Source organism: Mobula birostris, chromosome 2 (assembly GCF_030028105.1).
Source record: "Mobula birostris isolate sMobBir1 chromosome 2, sMobBir1.hap1, whole genome shotgun sequence".
NCBI lineage: Eukaryota > Metazoa > Chordata > Chondrichthyes > Myliobatiformes > Myliobatidae > Mobula > Mobula birostris.
The window spans coordinates 55,295,461-55,313,366 of NC_092371.1; the positions used below are offsets into that span (position 1 = coordinate 55,295,461).

At 40.2% G+C, this 17,906-nt stretch overlaps 1 protein-coding gene across 4 annotated transcripts in view; it reads right to left on the reverse strand.

Moving 5' to 3' along the window:
- Window positions 1-17,906, reverse strand: part of zbtb46 (zinc finger and BTB domain containing 46) — a 77,974-nt gene that overhangs the window by 21,177 nt on the left and 38,891 nt on the right. For all 4 annotated transcript variants that reach the window (XM_072241260.1, XM_072241288.1, XM_072241270.1 and 1 more), the window contains exon 4: window positions 7,143-7,397. In XM_072241260.1, the coding sequence (XP_072097361.1) occupies window positions 7,143-7,397 (255 nt within the window). The remainder of the gene's footprint in view (window positions 1-7,142; window positions 7,398-17,906) is intronic.

Here is a 17,906-nt window from a genome sequence, read left to right on the forward strand (position 1 = left end):
AAGACACTTGCATTGTGAAAAATGCCCTTTTTCTTTTAAATAGCTGACTTAAGCACTGGCGCACCTCAGGGGTGTATGCTTAGCCCACTGCTTTACTCTCTATATACACATGACTCTGTGGCTAGGCATAGCTCAAATACCATCTATAAATTTGCTGACGATACAACTATTGTTGGTAGAATTTCAGGTGGTGACGAGAGGGCATACAGGAGTGAGATATGCCAACTAGTGGAGTGGTGCCACAGCAACAACCTGGCACTCAACGTTAGTAAGACGAAAGAGTTGATTGTGGACTTCCAGAAGAGTAAGATGAAGGAACACATACCAATCTTCATAGAGGGATCAGAAGTGGAGAAAGTGAGCAGTTTCAAGTTCCTGGGTATCAAGATCTCTGAGGATCTAACCTGGTCCCAACATAACGATGCAGTTAAAAAAGCAAGACAGCAGCAATACTTCATTAGGAGTTTGAAGAGATTTGGCATGTCAACAAATACACTCAAAAACTTCTATCGATGTACCATGGAGAGCATTCTGACAGACTACATCATTGTCTGGTATGGAGGGGTTACTGCACAGGACTGAAAGAAGCTGCAGAAGGTTGTAAATCTAGTCTGCTCCATCTTGGGTACTAGCCTACAAAGTACCCAGGACATCTTTAGGGAGCAATGTCTCAGAAAGACAATGTCCATTATTAAGGGCCTCCAGCACCAAGGGCATGTCCTTTTCTCACTGTTACCATCATGTAGGAGGTACAGAAGCCTGAAGACACACACTCAGTGATTCAGGAACAGCTTCTTCTCCTCTGCTATCTGATTCCTAAATGGAGATTGAATCTTTGGACACTACCTCACTTTTTTTAAAAACATATAGTATTTCTGTTTTTGCACTTTATTTAATGTATTCAATATACATAATTGATTTACTTGTTTATTGATTATAATTATTATTTTATTTATTTTTCTCTCTCTGCTAGATTATGTATTGTATTGAACTGCTGCTAAGTCAACAAATTTCACGTCACATGCTGGTGATAATAAACCTGATTCTTTTATATTGCACAAACTTTCAAGTGTATTGACCTTCAGCACAAGCATATTTCTGCTTTAATCACTTTGTCCATTTTCATTCAGACAGAACAATTTGACAGCAATTTTTACAATGAAGGCACAAGCCTATATCGTTCTATTTTTTTAAATAGCAGTTAAAAATAGAGTTGCTGACTTCAGCAAAAGAAAACTTAAATGTTCTTGGTGACATACAGATTTAGAAGGTGAGACATGTTTACTAATCTCAGATCAGTAGTTCCATTTTGGTGGAAATACATGTAACAGGGCATAACTAATGACTTGGTCTGATTCAAATTCACAAACTAGAATTTTCCCTGCAGGCACACTACAGACACAAATATATACCACACATACAAACAACACAGAGCTCCTGTGGTTACTATTTAAATGTAACATATTGAAAATCATTATAGCAACATTAAGTAAATAATAGCTTCATGACACAAAAATAAAACTTCATACACAAAATTGCCTTCAAGATATCTCACCATTCACCTTCAAAATAGGTCAAGCAACAATTCTAAGTTTCAAACACTACTTTTGTTCTGACATGGCATCACAATTACAGTCTGAATGCATCACGCTGAGGCACAATTTCTGTTAGTCATGTTACTCCTCCATCTGTTGCAATTTACTTTTCTCAGTCTCAATGAAATACCAGTTTCCACGACAGTCTATTTAAATCAATAGCAACTGCCATTTTTGACTCCACCTCTCATCTTTATAGAAGATATATCTGAGCACCAGAAATTTGCAGAATAAACCACTGCAAGAACATTCTTGATGTTTCAGTTTAAAATTTATCCAACTTAAAAGTAATACAGGTCGACCTTCACTAATCCGACTACCTGTAATCCGGTTCCTTCGATAATCTGGCACTGATTAATGTGATTGGCATTTTCACTAGTCCGGCACTCCCCAGGCCCCAATGGTGCCGGATTAGTGAAGGTTGACCTGTAGTACAAACTGAGACTTTAGATTTGAAAAAAGTCAAGTCATATAGTTAGGAGCATCTTAACAGGATAAGACCCAAAAGTAGCAAATTATACACTTAGGCATCAATTATTTTCTAGAAATAAAATAGATTAAACTCTTTTCTTGTTCCAATTGATTACACTTCTTCTTTGTCCCAATAAACCCCAGCTGCCAATCATTGAAGAAAATGCGTAGGTGTCCTTCTATATCAGCTGCTTTCTGTGTTGTGAGGAGCAAAATCTATTTCTTGAAAAATAAAATATCTTCCACTTAATGACTTCTCATTTTAACTGCTGTATCTTGATGGTTACGATAAAAACAAGTTCTGGATTTTATACACTGAGTTCCATGTCAGTCAGATTAAATCCAGTTTCTTACTGCTATTTTGAACACCTTATAGAAAGGATCAATGGTTTCCTTGCAAAGGGAATTCACTGGAGAACAATACAGCCTGAGTGGGGAAGTGAGAGCAACACAGAATATATGGGATGAAAAACAAGTAAATCCAGAACACCCCTATCCCAAGTCAGCTCTCAGTGAAAATTTAACCTCCTAGATATTGTGTCATCATCAGTACCTTTCCTCGGTATGAAAAAGCTTTCAATAGTGATAACCAGCTTTCATTTTGTGGGTTCAGACAGTTTACGAAAACCAGGATAAAGTGGAGGAAACTCCATTTTATCTGTTTATCACTGCCAATAGAAAAAACAAACATACATTTGGACTGATAATTTAAAATAAGCATGCACTAGTTTAAATACAATGATTGCAATATGTTATAACTTTGATTCTATGATTTAAAAATCAGCTTAGATTCTCTGTTGTAATGCCGTCCCATGATCAAGACTGACAAAAAAGCTGACAGCATTCCGAACACTAAGAATGCTGCTGTGCCCTACAGAAATTAATTGCCATTCAATGACAAACTATTTCGATCCGAACCTTTCTTCTGGGAAAAATCAGGAATTTGGCATTGTTAGCTACCCGGTGCCTTCATGCATTGTACCTTAGCCCTTTGTATCAACTGGTGCAGTAACTAGTCAACTTTTTATTGCAACCTTGTCATTTGAATCTCAAAGGTTCAAAAAGTTCAAAGGTTCACTTTATTATCAAAGTATGCATGCAGAACACAACTCTGAAATTCGTCTTCAAGTAGCCATAGATGTTATTGAAAAAGACATCAAACCAACCCCCGCACAAAAAGAAAAAGAAACAAAAACTTGCAAACCCCATACCCCCAACAACCTCCCTCAACAAAAAAACTAACAGATCGCCCACATGGAAAACGGAAGCTAGAACTTCAAGCCCCAAAACACCAACCATGCAAAAAAACTAAAATATCGCCCACATGGGAAACACAGCAACAATAACATAAAACTCCCAACCCACTCTCCCACACACAAAACACCAACAGATTGTCCACACTGAAAAACATCAACAAGAGCATAAAACCCCAACACCCAACATACAAATCGGCAACAAGAAAGCAAACTGAAGGAGACCAATATGAACCACGGTCCACACTAATAATCACAAAAATCTTAGAATTTCGGTAACATTCTCCGAAACCATCAAGCAAAGTGACAGCTCAAACACAGGCCTTCCGTAGAGATACAGTGGCATTGTTTCCATACAGAGCGGCAACTTGACAAAGCCTTCCTTAGAGAGTGACCACTCTACACAGTGGCATTGATTTCTGTAGGGATTGACCACTCGACACAGCGGCACTGATTTCGGCAGCAGTCACTACTCGACTCAGCAGCACCGCCCCCCGCAGAGGGTGACCACTCGGCGCCGCCTCCCGCAGAGGGTGACCACTTAACACAGCAGCGTTACCTTCCATACAGAGTGACCACTCGACACTGCCTTCCATACAGACTGACCGCCGAACAGAGTGGTTTGCCTCTCGTTCGCTCTGGTCCGCATTCGCCTCAATGATCCAATCTTCCTTGATGCTTCAATCAGCGAGAAATGGAGTTGATCAAGGCCCTGCACCCCTTCTCCTCAAGGCAACTCGTGTTCATACTCTCTCTTGGAATTTTCTCAGGGACAGCAACGCTAGATCACTCAATCAAACTCCAAACTAAGTCACAGGCTCCAATTATTTCAAAAAACATAATTAAGAATAAGTAAGAGAAAAATTGAAATAATTGACTATCTAAAAGATGTCGCCGAGGAATCGTTGTTTGTTGGAGCCATTGTGACCTTGTAAACTAAAGCCCACTGGCTTTAATAACATAGTTTCCCTGCCTGATTATCAACTAAACCAGCCAAAAGATTGGGTCTTTCATTCAGACCAGCCTGACTTGAATCTGTTCCTATATTTTCCTGGAGCAGACTCCATTCGTTCCTTCCTTCCTTCCTTCCCCAAGCACATCGATCAGATGGACTCAGTTTCATATCTAATCTGAAAGACAGAATTTCCAACAGCATGGAACTCTTTCTCAAGTCAGTTTGTTTTACTCAGTTGTGAATCTACTTAATTAATACTGACATAAAATTGTCTCACTATTTTTTTTTCCCCACTAAGCTAACTATCTCTTCAGTCACACACCAATGCTGTCCAAGAAAACAAGAATCTCTCAATGAGACTGGGCATTCACTTCACTTCACTTCAGTACACTGTCAAGCAGTGACCCTTCCAAAGCAGTATCAACTTCATTAGTCTCCACTTCCTGAAGTCTATCCTCCAAGTTTAAGCCTTTGACCTAATTATTGACCATGCACCAATAGCTTCACATGACGAGTGGATGTTGGCTCTTGAATCAGCAAGGCTCCTTTGCCACATTTTAAGCATAAAAAAATCTGTTATGTTTCAGGACCATAAATACCAAAATTCAACTTTTTAGTGACGATGTATTAAAACATTAGACTAACTTTGCTTTCAATAATAAGGAAAAGAATAATTCAGATAATTGAGTTGTCAACTAAACCCTTTCATCTCCACTCAATCCATAAATTCCACCAGATATGACAATTGCTTGCAAGCAGATTTCTCTGCAGACTGATGAAAAACTGACATTCATTCATTTATCTACCAAGGACAGATAAATAAACAGCTCACAACTACCATTTAAGTTATGACAGGACACTATTTTATAGAATTTTTTGATAGGATATTTATTTTTACTGAAGAGCTACACATGAAAATGGAACACAAAACAGTATCAATTATCTGATAATCTATGTGATTATTGTATCACATTACCAACAAGTCTGGAAAACAAGCAGCAAAATGGAGTGCCATCCTTCTTTGGAGAGTTTTAGAAGAATGAAGTACAAACCCCATTTCCAGAAAAGTTGGGATATTTTCCAAAATGCAATAAAAACAAAAATCTGTGATATGTTAATTCATGTGAACCTTTATTTAACTGACAGAAGTACAAAGAAAAGATTTTCAATAGTTTTACTGACCAACTTAATTGTATTTTGTGAATATACACGAATTTAGAATTTGATGGCTGCAACACACTCAACAAAAGTTGGGACAGAGTTAAAATAAGATTGAAAAGTGCACAAAAAAGTCATGCTAATGTGACAATCAGAGCCACCTGGGCTCAGGAGTACTTCAGAAAACCATTGTCACTCAACACAGTCCATCACTGCATCCAGAAATACAACTTGAAACTGTATTACGCAAGGAGGGAGCCATACATCAACTCTATGCAGAAACACCGGCAAGTTCTCTGGGCCCGAGCTCATCTCAGATGGACCGAAAGACTGTGGAACCGCGTGCTGTGGTCAGATGAGTCCACATTTCAGCTAGTTTTCAGAAAAAATGGGGGTTGAGTTCTCCGTGCCAAAGATGAAAACGACCATCCAGATTGTTATCAGCGAAAGGTGCAAAAGCCAGCATCTGTGATGGTATGGGGGTGCATCAGTGCCCACGGCATGGGTGAGTTGCATGCATGTGAACGTACCATTGACTCTGAGGCGTATATTAGGATTTTAGAGAGACATATGTTGCCATCAAGGCGAAGCCTCTTCCTGGGACGTCCATGCTTATTTCAGCAGGACAATGCCAGACCACATTCTGCACGGGCTACAACAGCGTGGCTTTGTAGACACAGAGTGCATGTGCTTGACTGGCCTGCTGCCAGTCCAGATCTATCTCCTATTGAAAATGTATGGCACATCATGAAGAGGAGAATCAGACAACGGAGACCATGGACTGTTGAGCAGCTGAAGTCTTATATCAAGCAAGAATGGACAAAATTTCCAATTGCAAATCTACTACAATTAGTATCCCCAGTTCCAAAATGATTAATAAGTGTTATTAAAAGGAAAGGTGATGTAACACAATGGTAAACATGCCTCTGTCCCAACTTTTGTTGAGTGTGTTGCAGCCATGAAATTCTAAATTTGTGTATGTTTACAAAATACAATTAAGTTGGTCAGTAAAACTATTGAAAATCTTTTCTTTGTACTTTTGTCAGTTAAATAAAGGTTCACGTGAATTAACATATCACAGATTTTTGTTTTTATTGCATTTTGGAAAATATCCCAACTTTTCTGGAAATGGGGTTTGTAGAAACCGTAGACTGTTGGATTAAGGTTTAAATTCGCAAAGATCAAAGTGATAATGCAACAAATATATCCAGCAAAAAAAAAGTTAACTCAATTAAAACACTAGGATGAGGAAGCTACAAGAAAAGAAAGATTAATTAACAAAGGTCAAGCTCCATTACAGTTCATTCATCAGAAAGGGGAGAGAGGGATGTGGGAGAGGGGCCGAGGGGGGCATGGAGGAGCCGGGGAGAGGGGCATGGAGGAGGGGGTTGTGAGCAAGGTGTAAAGGAGGGGAAGAGGGTCGAGGGGAGGAGTTAGGAGAAGAGGAGGAGAGAGATCTCATGGGATGGAGTATGCATGGTGCCAGAAGCACCTTATCAATTCAACACATATAGGGAATAAGATTTCTAATTTGTTTAAGACAGTGACATTATAAAAAGCCGTATAACAACCAAGAAAAATTTTCCCATTGACGACAAAGCAAACGTTCATGGATGACAGAGGTTTTTAAAATCACGTTCCTTTAAATTTGATGTAACAGATTTTATGTAAATTACCACATGCTGCATACATTTTATTAAAATGCTTTACCTTTAGGCAAGTACTCGAAAATAATAGGATTATCTTCTCCTGGTTGGTCTGACTTGACAGACAAGAAGTTATGCTTGCTCAGAAGTGCAGCTCGCAGGTTGGCCACTGTAGATGCCTGCTGTTCTTCTTTCACGGACGCAACAAATTGAGAAAGATAATTTGATTCTACACCAGCCAGTGGTTCCTCTGGATTCTGACAAAAATCAGATCTGTCTCCCCTACTATCAGAACTACTTGGTTCAGTGACATCCACACCTAAAGAAAAACAAGGTTGTAATCAGTGCATTTAGGAGCAATGTTGATGAATCTTAATGCCAGTCTATTAATGAGAATATAAAGGATCATACAAGTGAGTAACATTCTTAGTGCTTGCTGCACCACTGCAGCAACTTCAAAAAACAGCAATGTAAATGAAAGTGATTATTCGTATCAGAGTGCAGCAATCAAATTACACATTACTGAAAATCAGCGACTATAGATGCTGGAATTGTGAAAAACAGAAAGGTTAGGGAGCGTGTTTGAAAAGGAAAAAACAGCTTAAATATCAGGTTAAACACCCTTCCTCCACATTCAGAAAAAAAGAAAACAGTTTAACTGTAAATTTTATGAAGGATGGAGAGGGAGGGATACAAGCTGAAGTTATTCACATGATTGGTTAATGAGTGATAAAAAAATGAACATCACAAGATAAGTAGTTGGAACACGAGAACAAAAATTTATACAAAACCGATGAAATGCAGTGACATAGGAGATTCTGTATTTCAGTTTTCATGTACCCTTTTTCTGTGCTCGTGCTCTCCATCTATCCACATCTCAGAACTGCTAAATATAATTTGTCTGTGTGTGTTCTAACTGCTCTCATTAAGCCATCAGATGACTTCATCAATAGCTTAACTGCACACCAACCCTGACCTCGCCCGTTACAGATATTCCCTTGGTCCCATCCATACCTCCTCCACCCTCTCTGCAATTTAAAAATGATTCATTTCCTCTCCCTCACAGTTCAATCAAAGGGTCTTCAACCCGAAACATTAACTGTTTCTTTCTATGGATTGCAACATAACTTGCTGAACATTTTCAGCAATCTTTTTATTATATTTTTGTGCCACACATGGCCTCTCAAAGTCCAACAATATGTTCCCAACATGAAAGGTGGAAACAGGCAAGGCCGGCCAACAGGGTTATGGTGAAGCTGTATAAACTAATCCCCTGTACAGTGGATACAATGGATTACAGAAAAATTTATGAGCTCCAACCATACTTTAGACAAGAGAAAATCTGCAGATGCTGGATGTCTGAGGTAACACACACAAAATGCTGGAGGAACAAAGCAGGTCAGGCAGCAAACAAGAGAAAATCTGCAGATCCTGGAAATCCAAGCAGCCCACACAAAATAGTCATAGTCATACTTTATTGATCCCGGGGGAAATTGGTTTTTGTTACAGTTGCACCATAAATAATTAAATAGTAGTAAAACCATAAATAATTAAGTAGTAATATGTAACATGCTAGGAAATAAGTCCAGGACCAGCCTATTGGCTCAGGGTGTCTGACCATCCAAGAGGGGAGTGGTAAAGTTTGATGGCCACAGGCAGGAATGACTTCCTATGACGCTCAGTGTTGCATCTCGGTGGGATGAGTCTCTGGCTGAAAGTACTCCTGTGCCCAAACCAGTACATTATGTAGTGGATGGGAGACATTGTCCAAGATGGCATGCAACTTGGACAGCATCCTCTTTTCAGACACCACTGTGAGAGAGTCCAGTTCCATCCCTACGACATCACTGGCCTTACGAATGAGTTTGTTGATTCTGTTGGTGTCTGCTAACCTCAGCCTGCTGCCCCAGCACACAACAGCAAACACGATCGCACTGGCCACCACAGACTCATAGAACATCCTCAGCATCATCCGGCAGATGTTAAAGGACCTCAGTCTCCTCAGGAAATAGAGATGGCTCTGACCCTTCTTGTAGACAGCCTCAGTGTTCTTTGACCAGTCCAGTTTATTGTCAATTCATATCCCCAGGTATTTGTAATCCTCCACCATGTCCACACTGACCCCCTGGATGGAAACAGGGGTCACTAGTACCTTAGCTCTCCTCAGGTCTACCACCAGCTCCTTAGTCTTTTTCACATTAAGCTGCAGATAATTCTGCTCATACCATGTGACAAAGTTTCCTACCATAGCCCTGTACTCAGCCTCATCTCTCCTGCTGATGCATCCAACTATGCCAGAGTCATCAGAAAACTTCTGAAGATGACAAGACTTTGTGCAGTAATTGAAGTCCGAGGTGTCAATGTGAAGAGAGAGGGAGGCAAGACAGTCCCCTGTGGAGCCCCAGTGCTGCTGATCACTCTGTCAGACACAGTGTTGCAAGCACACGTACTGTGGTCTGCCAGTCAGGTAATCAAGAATCCATGACACCAGGAAAGCATCCATCTGCATCACTATCAGCTTCTCCCCCAGCAGAGCAGGGCGGATGGTGTTGAACGCACTAGAGAAGTCAAAAAACATGACCCTCACAGTGCTCGCTGGCTTGTCCAGGTGGGTGCAGACACGGTTCAGCAGGTAGATGATGGCATCCTCAACTCCTAGTCAGGGCTGGTAGGCGAACTGGAGGGGATCTAAGTGTGGCCTGACCATAGGCCGGAGCAGCTCCAGAACAAGTCTCTCCAGGGTCTTCATGATGTAGGAGGTCAATGCCACCGGTCTGTAGTCATTGAGGCCACTGGAGGAACTCAACAGCCCAGCAGAAAAAAAGCTGAGGAGTAGATTTGAAAGGTGGGGGGGAGAGGAGAGAGGAATGCCAGGTGATAGGTGAAACTTGGAAGGGGAGGGATAAAGCAAACGCTAAGAAGTTGATTGGTAAAAAAAAAAGACAGAAGGCCATGGAAGAAAAAGAAAGGGGAGGAGGAGCACCAGAGGGAGGCGATGGGTGGCAAGGAAATAACATGAGAGAGGGACAAGGGGATGGGAAATGGTGAAGGCGGGGTGGGGGGGGGGCATTACTGGAAGTCTGAAACATCGATGTTCATGCTATCAGGTTGGAAGCTACCCAAACAGAATTATAAGGTGTTGTTTATCCAACCTAAGCGTGGCCTTGTCCCAAAATTGGAGAAGGCCATGGACAGACATATCAGAATGGGAATGGGAGGTGGAATTAAAATGGGTGGCTACTGCGAGATCCCACTTGCTTTGGCGGACTGAGCGTAGATGCTCAGCGAAGCAGTCTCCCAATCTATGTCGGGTCTCACCGATATACAGTACAAGAGGCCACACTGGGAGCACCGAACACAGTATATGACCCCAACAGACTCACAGGTGAAGTGCTGCCTCACCTGGAAGGACTGTTTGGGGCCCTGAATGGTAGTAAGGGAGGGGTGAAGCACTTGTTCCGGTTGCAAGGTTAAGTGCCAGGAGGGAGATCAGTGGAGAGGGATGACTGGATAAGGGCATCGCATAGGGAGCAAACCCTGTGGAAAGCAGAAAGGGGGGGAGGGGGATGCTTTGTGCTGGGATCCAGTTGGAGGTGGCTGAAGTTTCGTAGAATTATGTGGTGGACACGAAGGCTGGTGGGGTGGTAGAGGAGGACAAGAGAAACCCTATCCCTGGTAGCATGGCAAGAGGACAGCGTAAGAGCAGATGTGCATAAAATGGAAGAGATGTGGTTGAGGGCAGCATTGATGGTGGAAGAAGGGAAGCCCCTTTCTTTGAAATAGGAGCACATCTCCTTCTTTCTTGAATGATCCTATGAAAAAGGGTCTACTGTTTACTCTTTTCCATAGATGCTGCCTAACCTGCTGAGTTCTTCCGCATTTTGAGTGTGTTGCCATGAATTTCAGATGACAGAGACAGGTCATCAATAGCCTAAGCTCCACTAGGAGCTACCAGCCCAAGAAAAAGTGCCACACACAAACGAAGATTTAAAGAATATTTGATATATTAGTACTATTAATTTATTTTTGTAAAAAGCTAATTAGTTATGGTCCATAAATTACAATGTGATGACAAGTTAACCCATGCTTCAGATTTTGGCTAATGCTGTTCTATTGTTTAAGAAGGGTAGCAAGGAAAAGCCAGGGAACTACAAACTGATCAGCCTAACATCAGTAGTGGAGAAGTTACTGTAGAGAATTCTGAGGGACAGGATCTACCAGCATCTGTGTAGTCCTCCATCAGTCACGGTCAACCATGGATATTGCATCCTAGCTACCTATGTTGTTGGTGCAGCATTATCTGTAGGTGATATGAGATAACCAAAAAAACAGATGAGGGTACAGCAGATGTTGTTTCTGTAGACTTTAGTAAGGCCTTAGTACACAGTACGCTAGTTTGGAGGATTAGGTACCCTAGAATTCAAATCGATTCAAAATTGGCTGAAAGGTAGGAAACGGGGGGGGGTTTGAGGGTTCTTTTAGAATGGAGGTCAATGACTATGGCATACTGCAAGGGTTGGAGCTGGGATTCTTGTATTCTTTATTTAAATTATTTGGATGTAAATGCACAGATTTGATCAGAAAGCGTGCAGGTGGCATAAAATTAGAAGCCGTGACTGAGAGTAGAAAAGTTTATCATAGATTACAAAGGGATCTGGATCAGTTCAGGAAGTGGGTTGCAGAGTGACAAATGGATTTCGATGTAGATTAGTGAGGTGATGCACTTTAGAAAGTCAAACCAGTGTATGACTTATACAATGAACAGCTGAACACTAGAAATGTAAAAGAAGGAGCGACCTAAGAGTACAGCATATCGTTCATTGATCGTAGTGTTACAGATAGACAAAATTGTGAATAGGGCCTTCATCAGTCAGGGCATCAAATATTGGAACTAAGACATTATACTGCAGTTGTAAAAGTTGTTGGTGAGGTCACAATAAAAGTACTGGCTACTGATTTGGTCACATTGTTACAAGATGTGGTTAAACTGGAGAGTGCAGAGAAGATTTACAAGGAAACACCCAGGACAAGGCAGCCTTTGGTATAGGGAGAGGTCAACTAGGTTAGGTTAGGTTATTATTTGTTGGAATGTGTGGCAATCTTATAGAAATGTTTAAAATTATGAGATTAGATAAAATGGATGTCCATAGTCTTTCCCTCAGAGTAGGGCAGTCCAGAATTAGGGGACATTGGTTTAGGGTGAAGGGGGAAAAGATATAAAAAGAACCCAAGGGGAATACTTTTCATGCAGAGGCTAATGTAGGAGGAAGCGGCCAGAGGAACTGTTTGAGGCACATACAATAGTATTGTTTAAGCACTTGGATGTGTACATGGAGAGGCAGGGCATAGAGGGAAATGGGCCAAGCACAGGAACTAGACGGGTAAGCACTGTAGTCAGCATGGACTCATTGGTCCAAAGGTCCTGTTCATGTACTGTATTGTTCCATGATTTTAAATACTGAAGATCCAATTCTTCCAAATAATGCCAAAAACGCAAAAATAATCACCAGCATGTGAAACATTCCAGTTTACTCCCTCATCTACAGGTAGATAAGAGTGCTTTTACTGAACACGTTTGGCAACACAAGTACACTTCTGACTAATGGAACCAAAATTGTTGACTACAATTGTGTTGGGAATTTGCCAGTGATTTCAATCAGAACTTCTCTACTGATTGAATCCTGCTCTACTCACTTTACAGTTATGACTGTGTGGCTAAGCATAGCTCCAATGCTATATCCAAATATGTAGACGACACTACTGTTGTAGGCCAAATCAAAAGGTGGTGACAAGTCATCATATAGGAGGGAGAGTGAAAACCTGGCTGACCAGTGCCACAACAACAACCTCTTTCTTAATATGAGCAAGAGCAAAGAGATGATTATAAACTTCAGGAGAAGGAAACCAGGGGTCCATAAGCCAGTCCCTGAAGGAGGATCAGAGGTGGAGAGGATCAGCAACTTGTACTCCCCAGTGTTATTATTTCAGAGGATCTATCCTCAGCAATTACAAAGAAAGCACAACAATACTTCTACTTCCTTTGGAGTTTGTGTAGATTCAGCGTGACATCTAAAACTTCGACAAACTTCTATATATGTGTGGTGGAGAGTAGATTAACTGGCTACATCAGTCTGGCATGGAAACACCAATGCCCTTGAACAGAAAATCCTACAAAAAGTAGTGGATATAACATAGTCCAACAAGGGTAAAGCCCTCCCCAACACAAAGCACATCTACATGAAGTATTATTGCAGGAAAGCAGTATCCATCAGGAACACACATGATCTAGGACAGGCTCTCTTCTTGTTGCAGCCATCAGGAAGATGGTACAGGTGCCTCAAGATTCATACCACCAAGTTCAGAAACAGTTATTAGTGCTCAACCATCAGGCTCTTGAAACAGAGGGGATAATTTCACTCAACTTCACTTGCCCCATCATTGAGAAGTTCCCACAACTTATGGACTCACTTTCAGGGACTCATCTGACATTCTTGATATTTATTGCTTATTTATTATTAATAAATATTTCTTTTTATATTGGCACAGTTTGTCATCTTTTGCACATTGGTTCAACACCCCAGTTGGTGTGGTCTTTCATTGATTCTATTACAGTTATTATTCTATTATGGATTTATTGAGTATGTCCAAAAAAATAAATCTCAAGGTTGTGTACGGTGACATATATGTACTTTGATAAAATTTACTTTGAAATTTGGCAATAACCCACAGGAATGGTCCTAGATTTCTGACTTTGCGCAAGGCCAAATCCATCAGTTGTCTCACGACTGGATTCTAGAGTTGATGTCTGAGTCCATATGCTGGGCAGAGTGAGTGTAAAAAGCCTCAATTCCAGCACATGGTTTTACGTGTGGTGGAGGTTCTAATAGCCCAGTTGTTCCAATAGAGCTGGCCGAGCAAAGAGGAAGAGGAGAAACCAATTTCAAATTATTTTATTTGAGTGTGTGTGTGTGTTTTTTTTAAAGTTGTACACTGTATTTTTGGTTCATTCTGTTTTGTTTTTGTTCACTTAAATTCTAATTCATTTTAAATATCTACATTAGAAGGACTTATGAAGCTCTTTGCCAACTTGGTCAGGTGAAGATGGCATTTTGTTACCATACATCTAGTTACCCTCAATGCCACAGCGCTGGTCTCTGAGATGCAGCCAGCTTGCAAAATGGGCTGATGGGATCTGGTCCCACTAAGTGAGGCGCATGCTGACCAAACAGGAATTACAGGCAGGAAACTGATATTGCATGATATCAAGTATTGCATGGACATTAGTGATAAGCCAAATGACTGACATTTTCACAAATGAATGCACAATATTAAACAACTTCAAAGGATATGCATTTTGTTCAGTTAATTGGAAAAACAATTTGTTTAGCGAATTTAAGTGTCTTTACATTATAAGTGACTTCAACAATGAGCACATTTTTCTCTTTTTCCATAGAAGTTTTTTATTCATAAAAGTACATTCATTATTTTTACAAAGATACAAAATGTATTTAAGATGACTGATTATGATTAAGCTTTTGACTTAGCCTTGCTCTTAGGATTAGAGTTCAACAGAAACTTAATTTCTTCTAGTCACTAGCTTCAAATGAAAAACAATTTTCCTAACCTTGTCATTCAATAATTAAAATTAACAGAAATTTGATATATGGCTGTGAAACTGACTGCATTCTAACTGAATTAAAATGACACAATGAAACAAAATAAATGCACATGTGGCAAATATGTAACACTAAAACTAAAGAGCTTTTCCACATTTCATGGAACTTTGAAAATTAAAGTGCTGTATTAATCAATTTTTCAACTAAGTTATGTGCTTGCACAAACAACTAGAGGCAATTACGTCATACCAAACAAATTTATGATTTTAACAAGCGGACAATTATATCAGAGTTAAAATTTCGTTTTCTAGCAATTACAGACTTAAAGTTTAAACAATCCCCATTCAGATTGCTAGGGTTACAAAACAAAACTTAACAGTGTACATTATTACTAAGGCAAATTTGAGAAAATTTGAGGGTAGTCAATTCAATCCATCCACTTTTCCAATTCTTGGAACTTGCTGAACTAGAACATTTATCTGCAGAATTCTTCCCGTGCATTACCACCATATGACCGTATGCCACCCACTAAACATTAATAACCATGCCTAATTTGTTATTAAACAGTTTTGCTTATCACGGCACCTAAAATTGAACCAGAATAGCGCTCAGTATGAGAATGGCATACCGAATAATTGGAAATGCAAAGTTCTGCTGAAGGCAGCAGAATATTAGTATTCCCAGATTTTATGACAATAGGCTGAAATTGAACAAAATATAATGTGTTGAGTGTATGATGTTGACTCAACCAAACACACTGCAAATAAAGCAGCAAGTACATGACTACCAAGTACAATTTTATGTGACCATGGAAGTCAGAGTTTAGCTGGTAGTACTGCTGCCTCCTCACAATCCACCTTGCATGCTGTTGATGTAGAAATAACATGCTCTCCCTGTGAACACATGGATTGTTGCCAAGTCGCTGCAGTTTCCTCCCACTTCCCAAAAAACATGCTCATTGATTAACTGCTTACTGTAAACTGCCCGAGTGTAGAGATGAGGCACGAGATTCAGGAGGGAGAATGGGAACCCGAGAGAAAATAGGTTACAAGGATGTAAATGGGAGATGGAATTGCACCAGGAAGCAGCATTTTTGGTGACCTGAACAATCAACTCCAAGGCCAAAAAGATAAATGAGAAATTGGAAAATTTGAAAAAACAGTAACAAACATTAGAACAGTTTATAAAGTATTTTTAAAGAACTGCATATGAGGCCTTTTTGCTCGTTGGTCCCTTAAGTGGTTTCCAAATACAGAATTATAAACAAGAGAAAACCTGCAGATGCTGGAAACACACACAAAATGCTTGAAGAACTCAGCAGGCCATGTAACATCTACGGAAAAAAGTATTGTTGACACTTTGGGCCGAGACCCTTTGACAGCACTGAAGGAAAAAAGATGAGTAGATTTAAAAGGTGGAGGAGGGGAGAGAGAAACTCAAGGTAATAGGTGAAACCGAGAAAGGTGGGGGGGGGGGAGATAAAGTAAAGAGCTGGGAAGTTGATTGGTGAAAGAGATACAGGGAAAGAGAAGGGGGAGCCCGATAGGAGAGAACAGAAGGCCATGGAAGAAAGGGAAGAGGAGAACCAAAGGGAGGTGATGGGCAGGTAAGGAGAGGGAGGGAGAAGGGGATGACGAATGGTGAGAGGGGGAGAAGAGGGGACCATTACCAGAAGTTCGAGAAATCGATGTTCATGCCATCAGGTTGGAGGCTTACGCAGACAGAATATAAGGCGTTGTTCCTCCAACCTGAGAATTATAAAGATGCTTCTGTCGTCTCACGGAAGAGTCCAATAATAACTTGGATGCTTATGACAACTTTAACATAGTCAGAAAACCCTTATGTTTTCCAAGAGCACTGACAATTTGTTGAGTCACAGTAGAGAATTTGGATTTAACCAGCACCTTAAATCAATATAGAAGGTAGAGGGGTTTTGGAAGAAATTTTGGAATATTCAGCTGCCAATAGTGAGACAATTACAAATGGCAATGCACATGCGGTCAGAATTAAAAGAACTCCAACATGGGATAACTCGTTTGAGGGTAAAGTCACGGCAAGAAACAAAAGGCAAGGTCAGAGGTTATTGAAAATATAGACACTTATTTTAAAATCAGAGCCTTGCTTAATCAGGAATCAATGTAGTCCAGCTGGCTAAAAGCAACAGGTGAATACACAACGAGCTGGGGAACTGGCCAGGTGAGCATAAGAATAATTAAGTCAAGATAATACATGGATGAGATTTCACCTGATGAATTCAGGGTGGTGTCAAAACCTACTTGAAAACAAAAAATGTGTGTCTCATGTGATGACAGAGGTTTGAGATCAGAAAATAATCTTGGGGTCAAGCTTAACATTTGTAAGTAGTCTAATTCAATCTCAGACAGTTGACAGATATAGGCCATCCCTGAGTATTGAAGTGGCTCTACTTCCAAGATGTCCATAAATAAGGAAATGCACTAAAATCATTCAATAAGGCAAATTATACCTCAACAGTTTTGTAATGAATAACATCAAGTTCAAAGTACATTTATTGTCAATGTATACATTATGCAACTTTGAGATCTTTCTCCTTGCAGGCAGCCACAAAGAAACCTCAAACAAATCTATTAAAATAATACCGTCAAACACCCAAAGTGCACAGAGAGAAAAAAAAACAAATCATGCTAACAATAAAAGTAAGCAAATATCTTCAGAATTGGAGTTTAACAAAAGACAAAGCCAGGCATCACAGCAGTTTGAGCAGGCCACAGCCTCAGTTTATTACAAAGACTTAAAAGTACACGAGACTGATAGGAAAGAATAAAGCCTAAGAGGAGAAAAATTAGTTCTACCATTCACAGAAATATTGTACATGTACAAATGTACACGTCTATGTATGTAGGACCTCTAAACTTAATATAATGGGAGCTCATACGTAGGGTGTTCCTACATTTAATATTTGTAATCCAAGGCAATCTTGCAGAGGGAATGGGTCATTAGCAGGATGGGAACTAACTATGCACCGTTCAACTTGACTAATACTTAGTTGGGTGGAAATTTCTGTTCAACCAGCACTACATGTCAGACAGCAAAGGAGTCTAAAGAAGATAGTGGTGAGGTGGAATTTGGTATTGACACATCTGTGAGCAACCCAGCATTGCATTTTCTGGTGATACCAATTGACTGCATATAGATGAGAAATTTAAGACAACCAAAGCTCTTTCCTTGGAAAT